Source organism: Acromyrmex echinatior, chromosome 13, assembly GCF_024713525.1.
Source record: "Acromyrmex echinatior isolate Ae372 chromosome 13, ASM2471352v2, whole genome shotgun sequence".
NCBI classification, from domain to species: domain Eukaryota; kingdom Metazoa; phylum Arthropoda; class Insecta; order Hymenoptera; family Formicidae; genus Acromyrmex; species Acromyrmex echinatior.
Window position 1 is genome coordinate 11,944,477 of NC_141864.1, and position 14,249 is coordinate 11,958,725.

At 30.0% G+C, this 14,249-nt stretch overlaps 1 protein-coding gene across 4 annotated transcripts in view; it reads left to right on the top strand.

Annotated features, from left to right (window-relative positions):
- Positions 1 to 14,249, top strand: part of LOC105154982 (uncharacterized) — a 116,298-nt gene that overhangs the window by 13,794 nt on the left and 88,255 nt on the right. For all 4 annotated transcript variants that reach the window (XM_087412657.1, XM_011070821.2, XM_011070820.2 and 1 more), the window contains exons 2-3: positions 4,768 to 4,848; positions 5,271 to 5,333. In XM_087412657.1, the coding sequence (XP_087268783.1) occupies positions 4,768 to 4,848; positions 5,271 to 5,333 (144 nt within the window). The remainder of the gene's footprint in view (positions 1 to 4,767; positions 4,849 to 5,270; positions 5,334 to 14,249) is intronic.

Here is a 14,249-nt window from a genome sequence, read left to right on the forward strand (position 1 = left end):
AAAATTTCATTTTTGGTCCCCTCCCTGCGGAACCTTAGTTAGTTACCCACAAAAAATTGTTGTTTGGGGCCTACATGAAATAATAAAAATAGTTTTATATTCCAGAAGTGCGGGAAAAGTAGATTTTTCTGATGTATAAATGTCTCGTTTTGTAAGTCGAATTTTTGTATACCACTTAGAACTTATTACGAATCGAATGTATTGTAAAAGTTTCTCATGATAATTGTCCTTAAAGATTTTGAGGGTCGCTCATCATGATTCTGTTAATAAAAATGGCAAATTTTGGAAACCGGAAATCTAAAATGGCGCCCTTGACATTCAATTTTATACGTAGGATTGCAGTAATCAAATTTTTTATCAAAAATGAATCTGAGAGTGCTCTTTAAGACAAGTTGACGAATTTGTTAATTAAATAGAAACATCAATAATAGCAAATTCAAAATGACCAATTCAAAATGTTTGTGCTCGATTAGAGTCACATATTTAATATATTTTATACAATAAGATGAATGCGCTGTTTTGATGTTTTCCATTGCACTCCAAAGTAAGATTAAGAAAAAATTCAAATTTGAAAAAATATTGAAAAATGGTGAATAATAAACAGCTGGTAATTATTTGCTTCATCCGAAAATAAGAAAAGAATGGTCTACCACTGTCCAAAGACAACGACAAAGTCGTAGTAAGCAATTCGTAAACTCCGAGGGATCGACTGACGGAAGACAATGTGGCGGTAATATTAAAATGTATGCTCTATTTAAATTCAATCGAATTTAAAGTATCAAGTGAGCAAAGTGAAATTAAATTCTCATGTAAATTTGTTACAGTAAAAGATTGTTATAGTAAAAGAGGTCAATTGGTAACATTTCCCGAATTGTACAGGAACTCTCGATCAATTTCCAGTTTTCTTTCTCCCCCCATTAGATTGAAGTTTCTTCTTTGTACAATATATGAATCAAACATTCGTTTTGCATTGATGACCTTTAATACTAATTATCATGAAAAAACTTTTGTAATACATCATGATAAGTTGTAACGTTGTATACAAAAATTCGACTTATAAAAGAAGACACTTATAATATAAAAAAAAATCTACTTTCCTCGTATTTTTAATATAAAACTATTTTTATTATTTTATGTGGGTCCCAAATTTTTTAATGATTAACTAAAGTTCAGCAGAAGAGTTTAAAATCGGACTTTTTTAAGATCCTCCTTTTATAAATTTATAATATCAAAATTATAAATAAACGAATAAACTTATTTCCGGTTTACGATTTTTTCGGTTTTTTTTTCGATTTTTTATTTATACATAGTTTTGTTCTTTATAATTGAACTCATTGCATTAGTATAGAATTTATCTTTCTTTCTTTATTATACATTGTAAGAAGAAAGATAAATTCTAAACTCTATAATGTAGCCAGGATGAGTACATGAGAAACTAATTGAACGGATGAATACGCTCTCTCTCTCTCTCTCTCTCTCTCTCTCTCTCTCTCTCTCTCTCTCTCTCATTGTAATTTGTTCATTATTCTTCCTAATTTTATTTTTATTTTTATTTTTATTTTATTTTTATCTTTGTATTTCTCAATTTTATACTGTAGACATTACTATTTTGTGACATTATTACCGTTTTTTTTATTTTTTTTTTTACTTTTTTTTTACTTATCACTTTTATATTCTTAGAGCGCTTGTTTTACTGTGTAAAACTATTTAAGTGAATCTTATTTTACAAAGTGTGAAAGCTTACTCTTGAAGATTGAAAATTGAGCTGCTCTTTTTTAAAACTGGCTCAATTTTTACACTTCGGAATGAGATTCCACTTCATAAATTTAAAAACTAAAATATTACCAAACGCTTTTATTTATCTTCCCTCCTGCTTCTCTTTCTCTCTCTCTCTCTCTCTCTCTCTCTCTCTCTCTCTCTCTTGTTCCTTCAATCATATTATTGTTGCAATTATGATTTGAATTCCTGCACATGTGTATGTACACATAATACTATAAAACGTTGTATTAAATAATATATTTTTTAGTTTTTATTCTTATTCCATATACATATAAATATATATAGTTTAGTAGAGTAAATATAGAAAAAGTCATTTAAAAATTTTAAACTCTTCCCCTATCATGAGAGTAACTGTAACCGGAAAAAAATCGTTAAAAACTATAATTTGTATGGTTTCGGTTTTTTTTTCACTAGTTAATTGAAACCGAAACACTTATCCGATGTTTTATAAAACTGTAGTCAGGATTAAACTAAAAAAACATTTTGGTCTCTAATTGTTGCATACATGCGAGAAATTTTATCATAATAAAGTTATTTTTATTTTATTTATTGTTATTTCGATAACACTGAACAACAAATTTTGATCAATTTTTTTTCGCGATTTAATAATAGATTTTTATTTCTTATAAGACTTCTTAACTGAAAAAGTATGCTTTTCAAAAACTTCCTATTACTCTATAATATTTAAAAACTTCGCTTTAAACTTCTTATGTAATAATGTTAATTCGTAATAATATAATATAATGTACAATGAATCACTAAAGGTGTATGTATAATATATTACAGACTATTATTTTTAAAACGAAACGAAATACAAAATTTTTTTTATTATTTGTTTATTATCAAAGGTAATATTATATGAGTATATATTAATTTCTTTTTAGATAAAACTTATAATAAATACGATATTTTCGATACTAAATAATTCATCCTGTATGGCTGCTAAGAAATTTAAATATTTTCTTATATCTAATATTTTAATCTTATTATTTTTCTGATGTTCAAAAATTAATGCGATGATATGAAATTTCTTTTATTATTTACATACAATTTTATATGTGATAAGATAATAATAAAATTTATTAGCAATATTTAATATCAAAAAGTTATATTGATTTATAAAGTTTCTGTTTCAACAATAGTGATACTTATGTATTTTATTCTATAAAGTAAAAGAATAAAGTTGTAAATTGATTCAATTTGTACAATAGAATTGTTTAATAAATGAGAGTCTTGAGTTTTCAAAATCTGTAGGTGATGGAAGAATTACATTCAGGTGTTTAGAAAGATTTATCTTATAAACCAGTATAATATAAACTATAATAATTTATAAGATAGGAAACAAGACCGTTTATATTAAATAACATTACAATCCGAAGCGCCACTACGGTCTAAGTATTAAGATGTTGAACTAATATATATATTATTCAAACGAATGAATTAATTTCAGAAATAATAATTACGTGTCGATATGGTTGTCGACATTAACGCAATTAATCCGAAATGTAATAATCCCCCCAAAATTCCCCAAATTAATCTTAAAAAACTGTAATAAACTTATTGCGAAAAAATATTGCCTCGGCCGAGAGTCGAACCCGGATCTCTTGCATTCCGTGCGAGTGTCCTGAGCCTTTAGACTACCGAGACCTTAGCAATAATTTTTCGCAATAACCGATATATATCGAGAGTAACGCATTATTTCAGCGCGCGTTTATAAACAATAAGATAGGAAACAAGACCGTTTATATTAAATAACATTACAATCCGAAGCGCCACTACGGTCTAAGTATTAAGATGTTGAACTAATATATTATTCAAACGAATGAATTAATTTCAGAAATAATAATTACGTGTCGATATGATTGTCGACATTAACGCAATTAATCCGAAATGTAATAATCCCCCCAAAATTCCCCAAATTAATCTTAAAAAACGTTTTTAATAATGCGTTGCTCTCGATACATATCGGTTATTGCGAAAAATTATTGCTAAGGTCTCGGTAGTCTAAAGGCTCAGGAACGCTCGCACGGAATGCAAGAGATCCGGGTTCGACTCCCGGCCAAGGCAATATTTTTTCGCAATAAGTTTATTACAGTTTTTTAAGATTAATTTGGGGAATTTTGGGGGGATTATTACATTTCGAATTAATTGCGTTAATGTCGACAACCATATCGACACGTAATTATTATTTCTGAAATTAATTCATTCGTTTGAATAATATATATATTAGTTCATCAACATCTTAATACTTAGACCGTAGTGGCGCTTCAGATTGTAATGTTATATAATAATTTAATTATGTTGCTATTATTTGCAGGACAATTGATAAATATTTTTATTAATCTTCATAAACGTAGTTTTCAGCGTAATTTGCATTCGAACAAATTATTCAGTAATTAACAGGGAATGTTCTCACTGCTTGTCAACTTAATCAATCGTTAACAATGATAAATACTGATCATTCGGACGAAAGCTCGATAGGTGATGGAACGGACGGTTTTGACGCCTTCGGAAACTCACAATTGAAGCTCAATCGTTAGAGTAGCAAGTTATTGCGTAAACACACCATTCTCCGCGAAAAGCAAATTGCCGAGAGGATAGTAGATCGGAGACCATGCAAAATAACAAACGACCTGTTGGCCGTTCCGGACGAGGGTGTAATTTTTAAGTTTAATTCTGCTGTCCCATGTGACAAAACGGGTGGTGGTGCCATCGCCCTGCGCCACGGACCCGATATATTTTACGGCGAAAAACAACGGTCCATTATTTCGTTTTCAATGATGTTCAACGAATGATTTTCACGACTAGATAGCTTTGTTTACAAGAGTTTAAAAACGATTATTATACGTAGCGACAGATTCGATTTTTGCGTCGAGATTTAAAGCGGGAATCTTTGCATTATGTACTTCAGCGGCAGCTGCGGATTTCGCTCTTTACCGGTGATATGCAAATGTAATAGAATTAACAGTGGCTTCTCCCTGTGTGTAGGGGACGAAGAGTGGGACGACGATAACGAGCAGAATGTCCTGGAGGCGGCCGAACAGGATAACGAAACGACGACGATTAAGCGTGAGTGTTATTTGTTAGACTGCCAGCTCTCATGGACTTTTCTTTAGTATTTACGTACAACAGGTGGCAACGTTTGCACAAGTGAATTATACAGGATAAATAGAAGGTGTTTTCACTTATTTTAACACACTTTATATAATAAAAATTGGGAAAATTGTAATATAGGAATTTCAACCTACATTAAATCGTTTGCAATGGATTAATATATAATATATTATTATATATATTAATCATAATATCAAGCATAATTTATTTACTTTTCACTCGATAAACAAGTATTTATGACACATAAACATGAGATATTAAACGAAACAATTTTATTGATTATATACAATATAATAGTATTAATTATAATGTAAATTAAATAAATTAAAATTAGATTCTTTGAATAAAAAATAATTGTACGATCACATATATTTCAGAGGATGATGAGGAAGAGGAAGAAGAAGAGGAGCTACAACGAGCGTTTAGCCGTCAGTCAGAAGGTAAGACATATTTAGAGTGATATATAAATAATGAAATGTTGTAACTGCTTCTTGTCGCTTGAATCGTAATATTTATTGCGAGCACTTGCATAATTCTTTTAGCATCTGATTTAAATTCATATCTTATTCTCGCAATAAAAATGACATAAGTCGAAATTTTTCAAATTTCGTTATTATTTATTATGTGCGAATTGTGTTCTAAATATATTGACCTTTAAGTGAATTCTAAAGATGATATTTTTTCATATTGTAAGTAGCATTTACACATAGATGATTCACTGACGTATCATTACGTCAATATTTCGTTCACGCATGCCATACATACACATTTTCGTATAACAATTACGTTTTAATTGGACATCTAAATCCAATTTTAAGAATTTTACGCTGTTTCTTCATACAAATTACTTAGTCCGTGGACTACTATTTCATAAATAAGTACAGATTGCACAGCTTTTGTATGAAATGTTGTCACGACGTGATAACTCTATCATATTGGATCAAGAAATGGTAAAGATTTCAATTTTGAAATTTTTTGTTGTCCTCGGTATAGACTTCACCTCACAGACACGTATTAATGCGTATACTTTAATCCTGGAAAAGAATTCTTGAATCTGTGAAAAAGGGAAAAGGTAATTGTTATTCAAAAATTATATTTTAGTTCAGTTGGCAATACAAATGACTTTAGGATCCCTTTAAATTATGTTATTTTGACTAAGAAATGTTGAATATCAATTTGACACAAAATTTTTAAATAACATAATCACATTATATTAAATTGACACTCGAATATATTAAAAAATTCAATGCAAAAATTTAACAAGGGATGGATTATTTCCAACACAAATATAAAATGTTTTTTTTTTACGTACGTCCCAAAAAATGCCACAAAGGAAAAATGACACAAGTCAAAATAGGAACAGAGTTTTTAGAGATAACTTAATTTAATATCTATCTTACAATTTCTAGAGAACTTGAAACAAACAATTTGTTATTCTAAATTAACTTATGTCTAATACTGCAATAATAAATAATTAATTTTGAAATATATAATTTTCTTTTCTTTCTCCTAAACAATCATATATTTTTTACTAGTGTCATTTTTCTAGCAAGAGTATGACGAACATTTTTCATAACGTACAACCTTTTTCTATCAAAATTTGCAGTAAAATCGATTGCTTTGCTGCGCAATGAGAACTATCCCGTGTACACAAAACCGGCCTTCTTTGCGTAACAATGCGAAGAAATTGCGAGAGAAAGAGAAAGAATGAGAGAAAGCCGCTCGGTGCATTCTGGTGCATTACTCGAATTGCCCTACGGGCACGCAACAATGCGTCGCGATGTATTGTCATTGTTGTTCGAAGGTGTTCAAGAAGCGCGATCCCGCCATAAATCCCATGAATATGGGATTCCTTGGTCCCTTGGGGGACGCGCGGCACGTAGCTATCCCAAGCACGAATGCATGTACATCGAACAATGCCGACATCGCACATTTTTCGCCTCTTTCCCGCGCGCGGATGATGAGGCGTGCGTTGGCTTTTTGTCGACAGAATGACAGGGTTTTTAACTCCTCGTTCGTCACGCGGTTGCAACTGAATGTATGCATGTTCGATTATTTTATCGTGAAGCATTTCATCGGTATTTGAAGTTCAATGAAAAACGCAGAACATACATACATTTCGCAACAATATATTATATTTTTCATTTTTTTGAGTACAATTGTTATAAATGTCTTTTTTTTGACATAGTCTGATGTTAAGTATCCATTATTCGAAATTTTCTATATTAAAATTCGCTCCGTGAGGCTTTCTTTCGCTCTACCCTTTTTAGTTTGATCAATTCTATGAAAAATAATGGGAAAAAATTCGCATAATTGAAATTATTTTTAATAATACAAAAAGATAAATATAGTAAAATAAATGAAAGAATAAAGGGCTGCGAGCCTAAAAATCAAACAACAAAATAACAATCTACATTAAACGGTTAAAAAATGAAATAAAAAATGTCATGAAATTAAAAAAAACGTAAAATATAATTTAACAGTTAGTAAGTGAACAAGAAGAAACGTTTCGATCCCTCTTGGATCATTTTCAATGTAAAGACAAGCTAAAAATGGATATAACGTAGATAAAATATATAGAAATTAAATAAAATTCGCATACGGACGCAATATCAACTATAAAAATAAATAAATATAGTAGGCTAATGAGAGAACAATCCAATATCTGATTATTGATTGTTCATTAAATAATTGCGCCGTTTGTCGTTGCTGACTCTCATTAGCCTATTATATTTATCTTTTTGTATTGTTCAAAATTCGAGAGTCCTAATATAATTATTGTTGTTGAAATTTATTTTATTGCAATTATATATTTAATTTTCCACCGTAAATAAATTTTCTATTTTCACCTCCAAGACAGCCAACGAAACGGCCAACAGATTAACCGGATAGCATCTCTCGCGACGTCTACTTTTCGTTTTCTTTCGTAGTCTCCCGACAGTTTCTATCCGAACTATTTTTGCGCTAAGTAAAATTTCCGCGTCCCCTGTGTGCGCACAGCGTGTGCCCTACGGTACCGCCCTTGTTACGTAACTAGCGAAACTGTCTCGAAAGATTCGTACCTTTCCCAAGTATCCAGCAGTTTTCCTCCCCAAGGAGGCCAGGAAGATCAAACCTTTATCCGCTCCCCCGTACGTACGGCACGATTATTATTTCAGGTTACCTTTCGCAAAGTGTACTTGCGCGCGCGCTTTATACTCGGAGGTAAAACCGGCTTGGAGGAGCTCGCGAAGAACGAGGTTGCCTCCCGCAGGAGGCGGCCCGTATTCCCACGGGAGATGCCTCGTCCGTCTGCTTACCTGAAAACATCGGGCTTCCTTCGGCTTCTTTAATGCTCCGTGTACCCACGCCGCTCATTAAACCATTGGGACATCGTTATTTTCTCCCTTTTTTTCCTCGTTTTTCAATCCAGTGAACACACTAATGCCTTCGTTCCGCAACGATCGGTGAACGTTTTCAAAGATGGCTTTTAACTTGTTTCTTTAAACCTTCCGTATTTAATCTTTTTAAACATTTCTTTTTAATGTGCCTTCTTTAAGGATCTATATGTTTCTTCGAGCTTTTGTCCTTAAATATCTAATACTCTTGAATGTCCTAAAAAGATAAATTTCACTGTGCTTGATGATAAAAATCTCCATTTGAGAGAGATTTGAAATTCTTTGCACTTAATTATAACATTTTAATACGACAGAATTATAAAAGCACTTTAAAAACTAAATGTCAGGGTTGGAAAGTTACATTATAAAACAGTAATCTATTACCATTTATTTTTCTCTGAAAAATAACTTATTACCGTTACATTCATTACTGATTTAAACAAATAACTTCTTACCGTTACTAAAACATTAATGAGTCATTATAATTTCTATTACTTTTTTTTATCACATTTTGATTATCCTTTTTTTATACTTTTCAAAATTGTCTGTGTTTTAATTAAAATTAGGATAATGACTTTGTAAAAATAATTTGTTATTGTTACTGATTTACAAAAATAACTTATTACCATTACTGTTATTTAAAAATTAACGAGTTATTCTAAGTTTTACTTGTTCGTCGCCATTTAATAACTCTTTTTTTACAGTTTCTTTTAGAATTGTTTATGTCACTAATTAAAGTTGAGAAAATTACTTTATAAAAGTAACTCGTTACTGTTGATTTAAAAAAGTAACTGCTACCATTATTATTATTCAAAAACTAATGAGTCGTTAAAATTTTCATTATTTTTTCACCGCATTTTGATAATCTTATTTGTATTGTTTGAACTATCTTTATTACCGATTGACCAAGTTCAACACGAGATGTATGTATAATGGTTATCATGATCAACATGATCAAATATAATACTCTCTTCTCAGATTTACCGCCAGCTCAGTGCTCCCAAAAAAGTACGAATAGTGAGTTTTGTATTCGAAATAGTGAGAGAAAAGTGAATTTTTTTGAAATGCTAAGCAACAAGCTAGTTTGTTTAGATTTGATTAAAATTAAATATAGAATATATTATCTAAGGAAATTAATACTATATTATTTCGAATATTTTATCCTGTGATAGTGATACATTCATTATTTAATATTCCATTCAATCTTTTTGAATTTTAAAAATAGTATCGTTAAAAATACACGTTTCAACAGAGAGGACGACTAACAATAGAATTTAAATTCAAAAACCGAAACGATTTAGGAAACAAGTGTCTAGAGACAAAGTTAATTTTTTTTAAATTAAATATATCATTATTTAATATATCTAGTTTATTAAGATTCTATAAGTTTATATTTAAGTCTTTCATAACCAATAAAATTAAAACATATTTAAAACTTTAGTATATAATTTTCCCTTAATATTACTTAGAATAACATTCCAATAAGTTTTTCGCATTTATATAAGTAATATCATTTTCTAATAAGTTTTTCATACTGATAAAGCCATTACTTTACATGGCACAGGTATGCATATGACTACTTTTCATGACTATCGCTCAATATATTGATTTAATTTACGTGGATTGAAATAACTGTAAATTGTAATGAAATGCTTAAATGAAAATCTTCCTTACTCTTTAAATCTCATGGAGTAAAATCTTACTCGAAGAGATAATTTAGCCTGTCTTGAAAAAAGAGTGCAAGTACGGTCACTCTTATTCAAGAATAGTAGATTTTCGCTCCTTTTAGAGTGAGATTTACTCTTTTAAAATGAGATTCACTCCATAGGAGTGAAATCTCAGTCTTTTTTTTGGAGTGAGGTTCCATCTACTCTGATATTGTACTAAATAATCAGCAATGAAGTAAGAGAATCCCGCCATTATATATTCAAATTATTCAAATCTACTCAGAAAAGGGATAAAGAAACGCAGAAAAAAATTTAAAAAAAAACATGACTTATTAGATAGAAATTATAGTAAACACAGAAATAATACAATTTCAGCGGAAAAAAGTGAGAATAGTCAGTTTTTACTGAAAAATTGAACAAAAATGAGTCTTCTTCAAAATAATGAATAAAAGCGAGAATAATGACTCGGCGGCAAGCCTGTTTTCTTCTAAAATTCGCTTACACATATTCCATATACATATATTATACGTGTACAAATTAATATAAATAAAAGAAAGATAAATGTAGCTATATTTATTGTTACCTAAAAAAAGAACTGTGTTATCGTAACGTTACAAATAAGGAAATGTATTCGTGTGTCGATATTCATTTATTACTGAAAAAATATCGCAGTCACATTGCAATTGATGATGTATAAATAATGTATAAATTACTTCTCAACTCAGCTAAATATCTAATGAGAATATAGGTCAAAGTAACTACTGAAATATTTTAGAACCGGAGTTATGTTTCACTTTCGAATCTTTGAAGTTTGTCGCGTTCAAATAATGGCTGAATAATAAAGCGTGATATACACTTTCGCATTTGCTTTTTCATTAAACTATTTTGTTTCAAGTTAGATGTAGACATCTTGATAATATTTGAAGAACAACATGTATTTGATTACGGAATATTAATATTTACGAACTTCAATTTAAGAATTACAAATTCTTTTATTTGAAATGCGACATTTATTTTTTGATATAATTTAAATTTTCTAGATGTGTATTAATATTAGAAGTAGCAAATTATCATTATTGACACTGTTTCTATTTTTTAAGTAATATTATAATATATTTTTTATATAAAAAAATGAAATTCTGAAATTCTTTAACTCTTTTCAGTAATTATCTTCTTCACTGATGAAATATTTGATTTTTCATAATTTTCTTTACTTTTATAGCAACTTATTCTTGGAAGTATCGAATTTCTCATTAAAAGAACCTTTTATAGCAACTTGATTCTTTTAATGCAAAATTCTTCTTCAAAATACTTCTAGTTAATAATCCAATAACCGATTTTGGCAAACCGCGAGGCGTAATAACGCATTTACTACTCTAATTTATTTAAGGCAAGGTGATAATTGATGCGCGGCACATACACCCCGCTATGGCAAGAATTTCTGACGCTTATGACATGCTATTTAACCATGCGATTATTCCGCCGAGACATACCTTAGAGATGCACAAACGCATCGATTCCTTCAAAATATCAGTTTAATCGCAAATAATATATCAATAAAATTACAAGAAAGTATTAAACATAAGAATATTTGAATAAGAAGTATGCCAGATGATGTACACTGAGATAAAAAAGTTGTTAGACTTTTAGATTAAATGCGTTTAATTATTCTTAGTAATTATTTAGTTCAAGTATTTATATAGGGTAACTTCGGCAAATATGCCGCGCTGGGATTTACGCGGCAGAAAAAATAGGAGTGGGGATAATTTTCCCGCTCTGTTACATGCCTTTATGTTATATTAGTATTGTGTTATGATTTCAGTTTCTCATTAGTAATATTAATGACATTATTGTGAGTTGAATCGATTTGTCACTGTGTTAAGCGCCAGATCATAAATTATAATCTACATAAAATGATTACTGTAGGACGTGCAAAAGACTTAGTGGTTATTTCGTAATACATGAGTGTAGAGAAATAGTAAAGCATGTTATATAACAAAATACAAGTACTTTGCTCTCGTATTCTTTGTTTAGTTTGCTGTCTTGTATATCCCACCTTTGGAATATATGGCATTTTTAACAAGTCACATTTATGCCCAAAGCATACAAAGTGCGCAAATTCAGCGCACTAAATATAATAAACGCATTACATGAAATATGTACCTCATGTCATAATACTTGTAATACATCTGGGAAGATGTAATTATTATTTATTACTTCATATACATATTTATCATTCTTATTCTTTAATAAAACTTTATAAATGCATTTTATAAGTTATTGTGTCATTTTACGTCTTATTTATATTATTTGTAAATTTTTTATGAGCCCCCCCTGCCCTCTCCTCCTATGAGTAGCCATGTATCCCACCCCTATGGGATATACGCAAAAATGCAAAGTTTAAAAAAGTTCATTTTTTAATACGAAATATAAATATTTCGGATTTCTAATATTTTTTTCATAATAGTAGACAGTTTTTACTGATATAGTTCGTTACTTTAAACATAGTAAATAATACTTGATAAATTACGTTTTTGATAGGCGTAGCTTATATATCGGAGTTACTTTATTTAGGTTAAATATATGTGCGTCATATCAACACAATTTTGTAATTTAAAACATGTTATTTGTTTGAATGAACAAATATTTGCAACATCCCGTAATCGCTGCATTTAGTTGTGAGGGAGTGAATGAGAGTGAGAAAGAGAGAGAGAGAGAGAGAGAATCAATTAAATATATTCTTTAATTATACGAGTATATATTTAAATATCAGTTGAATCAATTAATATTTTCTTAAAAAGCATAAAACTAAAAATTAGTAAAAAAGATTTTTTTTAATCAGCAACTTGTTTTTCACAGTGAATAAGGGAGGAGCTTTTTTTATCTTACATTTTTATATATGTAAAAATTTATGGATGTAGTTCCAAGTCTCAATTATCTCTATAGTCTCAATTTCGGGAAATGAAAAAAAAATGTTTTTATATGACAATATTTATCGATTAAAATCCGGACTGATTAAGGAAATGCGACTTTCCACGCGAAGCGACTTTCATCTCACCTCCTTCCCTGCTTAGAGGTGCACGACTTCCACGCAAAGCAAGATCTCTTGAATGAAAAGTAGAAAAAAATTAAAAAAAAATTTTTCCTGAAATTGCGACTATACATTTTTTATTTCTCACATTAAGTAGAATTTATGTGCAAAATTTCAAGTAAATATCGCAAGCGGGGGTCATTCGGAACTATATCCAAATTTATACGTTTAAGTTTGAACTTTCCAAACAATGATTACATTACCATGTTATAGTAAGTTATCATATTTAGTTATATACATTTTGGTGAGAATGGATGATGTCAAAGCGTTACTTTGGCAGCATATCATTGAACGATATTAAGTCTGTAATGGGATTTCGGTTACGGGATATCGACATAATATGCAACGTGGGATCACCTTTGCCACCTGCGCCATTCTATCGTCTTTTCAAAAGGAATTATCTTATATAACAATTCTCTCTTTTCATCTTATTCAGGCTCATCTAGAACTCTCTAAGTCGAGGGGGTAACTTTTTAATGTAATCGTGGGACAGAGTTCTCTCGAAATTATTATAAAATTCATATGAAATCTCTAAGTATAATCCGATAATTACATGTGCAATCACGAGAAATCATTATATAATTTCAAATAAAATCGTATATTTTACCAAATGACTTCATATATTGTGAAAAAATTATTCGTAATCAGATAAAATCGTATAATCTATGGGACAATATTTCAACTAGTGGTTACCCCCTCGCCTTAAGTAATATTTTAAAGCAAAGACGTCAAATTAGCATCTCTCAGTATTCTCTTTCTCTTTGAAATTCAATTGAGATGAAAAATCGAGAAAGTAATCATTTCTACAAAACGCGTTTCTTAGATGTACGTAATTATCTAAGAAAAATATAGAAACCCTTACATTATATAGCGAATAGAACGTAAATGCACGTTTTGCAAATCGGAAAATAATATACATTCGCTTCTAAAGATATAAATACGAACATCATATCTTGACTCACGTGGGATTGCTAATGACTTCACAACGAGCTTCCGACAACACGACGAAGACAAATGTTTAAACATCCTCGCGTCTGTATATTATTATCATCATCCGAGGAATATCTGAGGGCTTGTTTTCTCCATAAAGGTACGTTGAAATATAAAGACAAGAACGATAGAAGAAAAGAAAGAGTGCAAGAAAATGCCGACTAACACCTTATTACAACCTTCTTATTGCAACCAACTGAAGAAAAGACTATAGAAAGAAACAAAAACAGA